Below are 5925 nucleotides of genomic sequence, written 5' to 3' on the forward strand. Positions count from 1 at the left end.
TGGTGGACCCAAGGCCACAATTGGCCAGTTTCGCCAAGAGGTGATCATGGGATACCAGATCGAAGACTTTTTTGAAGTCCAGATATATGACATCAATCTCATCTCCCTTGTCCAGGTGATAGGTCACCTGGTCATAGAAGGAAATGAGATTGGTCAAGCAAGACCTACCTGCAAGAAACCCGTGCTGGCTATCCCTTAGGATGTTGGCGTCGGCCAGTCCATTAAGGTTGGCCTCTTTAATAAACTTTTCTAAGATCTTCCCCAGGATAGAAGTCAGGCTAAAGGGCCTATAGTTAGCTGGATCCACTTTCCTCCCTTTCTTGAAGATAGGCACCACATTGGTCTTCTTCCAGTCTTCGGGCACTACACCAGAGCGCCAGGAGTTTTAAAGATCCGTGCCAGGGGCTGGGCTATGACGCTCGCCAGCTCCTTGAGTACCCTGGGGTGCAGATTGTCAGGGCTGGTTGACTTGAAGGTATCCAGCTTCTCAAGATGTTCCTTGATGAGGTCAGCATTTATGGAGGGCGGGGGTCTCCCTCACCTGGACCTCCCTGTCCCGTAGCGGGCATGGGCGTCCCATGGGACTGATGAAAGACCAATGTAAAGTACCCATTCAATAGGTTGGCTTTTTCCTGGGCGTCAGTTGCCCCATCTGGTTCAGCAGGGGTCCAATGTTGCCCTTGCTTTTCCTCCGGCTCCCCAAATATCTGAAAAAGGACTTTTTGTTGTCCTTGATGCTCAAAGCTAGTTGGAGTTCAGTTGCAGCCTTGGCTTTCCTGGTTTGCTCCCTGCAGGACCGGACCACTGCAGAGTAATCCTCCTTGGAGGTGAATCCCATCCTCCATATACAAAGCATTTTTCATCTTCAGGGCACTGTACAGCCACAGCACCATGATTAGGGGTGGAAGTAGTCCCATTTTACAAATAGGGAACCTGAAGCAAAATGTTTTGTATGTCTTATCCATGACTGGAGACAGGTGGACTCAGTGGCAGAACTTGTTCCTGGGTACTTCTGCTCTGCCCATTACTTTGTGTTTCTGTATCTGGTCATAAATAATGTTTAATTATTTGTATTAACTACTACATATCTTTTAATACACTTCTCAGTTGTCCTAAGGCAAAATCAAATGGTAAGAATTTTCACTATAGAAAATTCAGCTACTTCCTAAGTGGTGATTTGGTTTTGGAAGATTTTACTGTTGCTTATATTGGATGTAATCTATACTTGTAGAAATGCTCTCATCTCAGTACAGTCAACTGCTTCATTCTCACTCATATATTTTATGGAAGAGAGCATGCACCAAGATTAAATCTAAATCTTTTCAATAGTCATAAACATATTTCTAAGAACTTAATCTACTTTTCAACAGTTCTGCAATTTTGCATTCATTTTAGGATCCTCATTGCATGACCAGAACCCAAGCTTTTCTTCTCTTCATGCTACAGTTTTTTTTTTTGTTTTATATCATATGATGGTTTCTTTCTTTATTAAATCCAAGCCTTCACTTTAACCTGCTTTTTCTTCTCCTGCAGTGGAGGAAACAGTCCTCACTGCTTCCTGTCAGGCTTTTTATAGAGTTGCTGGCAAAGAATAGCTGTATACGTGAGGTGCCTGATTGTCCATACCCTTTCTGCAACCTTCTGTACTGGTTTATATCAGAAATACTACAATTAAGAAGTCCCATTTTTAATTAATCATTGTGTTTCCTGGCTTAGGCTGTAGTCCTGTGTTCTTATCTGGAGACAGGAGCTATTGGTCTCCGAGAGCGCTCAGTGATTGAGCTAGGAGCAGGGACTGGATTACTGGGAATAGTGGCCACACTCTTGGGTAAGTTCTCTAAGAAATTAGTGCTGCAGCTAGAGTCTCACACTAGGTCACATGGTTGTTATGAAGGTTAACACAGAGTCTGTGTGACACTTACTGTGACACTTTCCCTCTGAGTCATCTCCCTTTCTTGTTAATCTTTGGAGCCTACCGCATCATTTATTGTGGGGATGGTGCCAGAGCAGGTTTGTTCATATCAGAATCCTCTTATGCTGACTATAGTTACCATGGTAGTCAGCTCAATGGTATTAAGTTCGGTAGCTATTCTCTCAAGGGAATAAATACTGTGCTTATGTCACTCAGATGTATTAATACATGGTACTGCCACAGTGCTTTCCTCCATGCATCGGTATCCCAGCATGTGTTGCATAAGCATGATTCATTCTGTTTTACAGGCAGGGAAACCAAGGCCCAGGGAGACTAAATAATGGGCCCAAGGTCTGACAGTGAGTTGGTGGCAGAGCCCGGAATAGAACATAAGTGCTGTAGCTCAGTCAGCTGTCCTGTGTACTTTGCTCTGCTCTGTTGCTTCCCCTATTTGGGGATGTGCATAATAAGCCCCTCCAGTTTTAAATCACCACTGGTATCGGTAATAAATCTGTAGTTCAGAGCTTTGGGTTTGTTTTCTCTCTGTCTTCATCAATCATCTCAACGTTTATTTAGACACCCCATATTTATCCCACATTAAAGGAATAAGATATGATGCTTCATGGTGTTTGAGCCACCACTTCAGAATTTACAGTACATTTGTGAATGCTCAGCCTCATTAGTATTAGTTTGATTTTCAATTTAAAAGAAATCTGCATTTGAGTGCTTTAAAGTTAGCTCCTTAATAGCCAACATTAGCTGAGAAACGTCTATGTTTTAATTATGTTGAATGCTTTGTCTGTCCATTAACAAGACGTTATATCTTCCTCACCTGTCATACTTTTTTTATTATTATTATTATTATTATTACTACCACCTGTGGCCTTCAAGTCAGATGCTACAAGTAGATCCATACAGGTAGACTTGATTGAAGCTGTTGGTTGGGATTTTATGGGGCTGCTGAAATCAGTAGTAAAACTCCTATTGACTTAACGGGGAGTATCATAGAATCAAAGTAAATTAGGGTTGGAAGGAACCTCAGAAGATCATCTAGTTCAACCCCCTGGTCAAAGCAGGACCATCCCCAATTATATCACCCTGGCCAAAGCTTTTTCTACCCAGGTCTTAAAAATCTCTAGGGACAGAGATTCCATAATCTGTCTGGGTATCTTGTTTCAGTCCTATACTACCCACCTAGTGAGACAGTTTTTCCCTAATATCCAACCTAAACTTCCCTTGCTGCAACTTGGGACCATTGCTCCTTGTTCTGTCATTTGTCACCACTGAGAACAGTCCAGCTCCGTCCTCTTTGGAACCACCCTTCACGTACTTGAAGGTGGTTATTAAAATCCTCCCTCAGTCTTCTCTAGACTAAATAACCCCATTTCCCTCAGCCTTTCTTGAGTTGTGTTCCCCAGCCCCCTAACCATTTTCAGGGGCTGGAGAACATGACTTATGAGGCGAGGTGGAGTAGAGGTAGGTCAACAAAGTGCCAGTTCATACCATCTAGGGATCTACTCTGCTGGACAGAACTGACCTAATGATTGCACTGGAGTCAGCAAAGCTGTGACAGTTTCCATTGGCTGAGGATCTGTGTTAACTAGCAACTATACACTACTGTAGATGGCACATGCTGTTGTGTTGTGTCTAAACTTGTGTTACCAACTCTCACAGATGTAGCCTCACTGAGCTGAACTCAAATTTACCTTTTGCACCTTGCTATTTCAATACAGGTTAAGGCATGACTACATTCAAAAGTAGCTGTACATTTTAATAACAGTCAAAGGAGCAAGTGACAGGCTCTATTTAAAAGAGATTTTAAAAATTTGAACAAATATTTTAGGTAAAAGAGCAGAGTCATTAACATTACTTTAAAAATAATATCCGTGGAGAAAGCTCTTCAGCGTCCCATCTGCTTTGCCTGGATCTCTGTTGCTAATTTGCGTAATGAAATACCACATCAAGGCAAAAATTGAATCTGAGGGGATTATTTTTGTAATAATCCCTAATTTATTCTGCCTGTTGGAAAGGCAGAAGGCAACTTTTCTTTTTCTCCAAAGAATTGTTTTCTTAGAATTACTCAAATCATTTTTTTTTTTTATCTTAGCACTGAAATGAAATTATTTCAAGTGTCTGTTTCTTTTTAAAATCAAGTAGCTTAGTTTGGTAAATTTTTAATTTTGTTTGGTAATATTTTCAATTCTTAGTGGGAACTGAAGAGCTTGCTTTGCTTAAAATATACCCTGGAAGTCATATTGATGGATGTCGATTATTTTGTCTTGAGACATATGCTCTTTGTGTCATAGGTGCTCATGTCACCATCACAGACAGGGCAGCAGCCCTGGAATTTCTTGAGTCAAACGTTCAGGCTAACTTACCCTCTGAACACCAGTCAAGAGCTGTGGTAAAGGAACTGACTTGGGGAAGGAACTTGGAGAATTTCTCTCCAGGAAAATTTGACTTTATCTTGGGTGCAGATATCATTTATCTGGAAGAAACATTTGTGGATCTGCTTGAGACACTAGAGCATCTTTGCTCAGAACACACCACGATTTTGCTTTCATGCCGGATTCGTTATGAACGGGATCAGAATTTCCTGAAGATGCTGAAGGGACATTTCTCTGTACATGAAGTCCACTATGACACTAGTAAAGATGTACATATATTCAAAGCACAGAGAAGTTTTCATAAAGAAGACCTTTGACTGTGTATGTTAGTATTAGAATCAAACAGTAGCTGGTGTCCAGCTACCATTATTTCTATTTGTACCAAAAAGCATAATTTTAAAAGTATCTAGCTAGCTTCATGTACCACAATGTACTGCATCTATCTGCTGGCATACCTGACCATCCCTGTAGTCTGGGGTAGCATACTTTCACACTTTTCACTGTTGTCAAAATTCAAAAAGGTAATTCTTAGAGCTGGTTTAAAATTTTTAACTGGAAAATATCTCCAAGCAAAAATGAGATGTAGTTGAAAACATGTTTTGCAGGAATAGCTTTGATTTTTTTTTTGTTCATGTAATTTTTAGTACCTGTAAATTAAATAATGATTATTCTCAGGTTTGCTTTGTTTCTCTTTTTCCCCCCACCTTTTTTGAATGTTGAGGTGCTTCCTTGAACATTTTGTTTTTTTTTTCTCCTTTGCAGCTTTTCCAAGTAGAAAGGCATGGACATGTGACTAGCTCTTCCAAGCTGGCAGCTGCAGTAGTTGCTACTACAGTACTTTCCCACTAGGTGTGAGAACTAGTTTGCACTGAGCAAACTCAGGAATAAAACTGACTGTTGGAGTGCATGCAGGCATGCATGTGCACACCATTCCGCATGTTTCACTTAGTAACTTTCCCATGTAAAAATACTACATATTTTTCAAGGGGTACTTTCCAGTTCACCTTGGAACAGAGTGACTCACTGGGCACATCTGCCTGAGATGTTTACTGCAGAGCTGCCTAATTGGCTCCAAAGTAAAGATCTGTGTCTACATGTGTGGCCCTATTAGGCAGCAGGCAGCTAATAAATTTTGCAACAGGGAAGTACTTGTAAAAACATACTAACCTGCTGCAGAGTTTTTACTCCACAGTAACACATGTAGATGCTGAGGCATCTGGCTGGGGCACAAGGGTGCTTCCGTGTAGGGGCTGACTAGCCATGCACTGAGGCACCTTTGTGCCCAGCCAGCCCCTCTGCAGCATGCTGAGTTGGGCACGAGCAGGCCTGGGCTGGCAGGCTGACTTGTGGGGCTCCCTGCCAGCCGGGGCTGCTCTGCCCTGGCTCAGTGTGCTGCGGTTCTGGGCAAATGTTCAAATGTTGCATCTGGGAGCAATAAACTCTGGCATGATAAACACTGGAATTGATTGCCGCACCTTAATTGCATGTAGACATGCCCACTGTGTAGCAGAGCTGCATATTGTGTGTCTGTTCCACTTTTACTGTATTAAATCAATTTACCACTGAGTAAGCATATCATGTCTGCACCATTAACAGGTGCAGTTACAGGAAGTTGTTATTCTAACA

The 5925-nt window shown here is 41.8% G+C and overlaps 1 protein-coding gene across 1 annotated transcript in view; it reads left to right on the forward strand.

The window, feature by feature from the left end:
* METTL21A (methyltransferase like 21A) overlaps positions 1–4973 on the forward strand; it is an 8404-nt gene extending 3431 nt beyond the window's left edge. The window contains exons 3-4 of the mRNA XM_019523452.1: positions 1717–1828; positions 4219–4973. Coding sequence (XP_019378997.1) covers positions 1717–1828; positions 4219–4616 — 510 coding nt within the window. The 3' untranslated portion in view covers positions 4617–4973. The remainder of the gene's footprint in view (positions 1–1716; positions 1829–4218) is intronic.
* Positions 4974–5925: the final 952 nt, after the last annotated feature.

Source organism: Gavialis gangeticus, unplaced genomic scaffold (assembly GCF_001723915.1).
Source record: "Gavialis gangeticus isolate Ggan-Ray unplaced genomic scaffold, GavGan_comp1, whole genome shotgun sequence".
NCBI lineage: Eukaryota > Metazoa > Chordata > Crocodylia > Gavialidae > Gavialis > Gavialis gangeticus.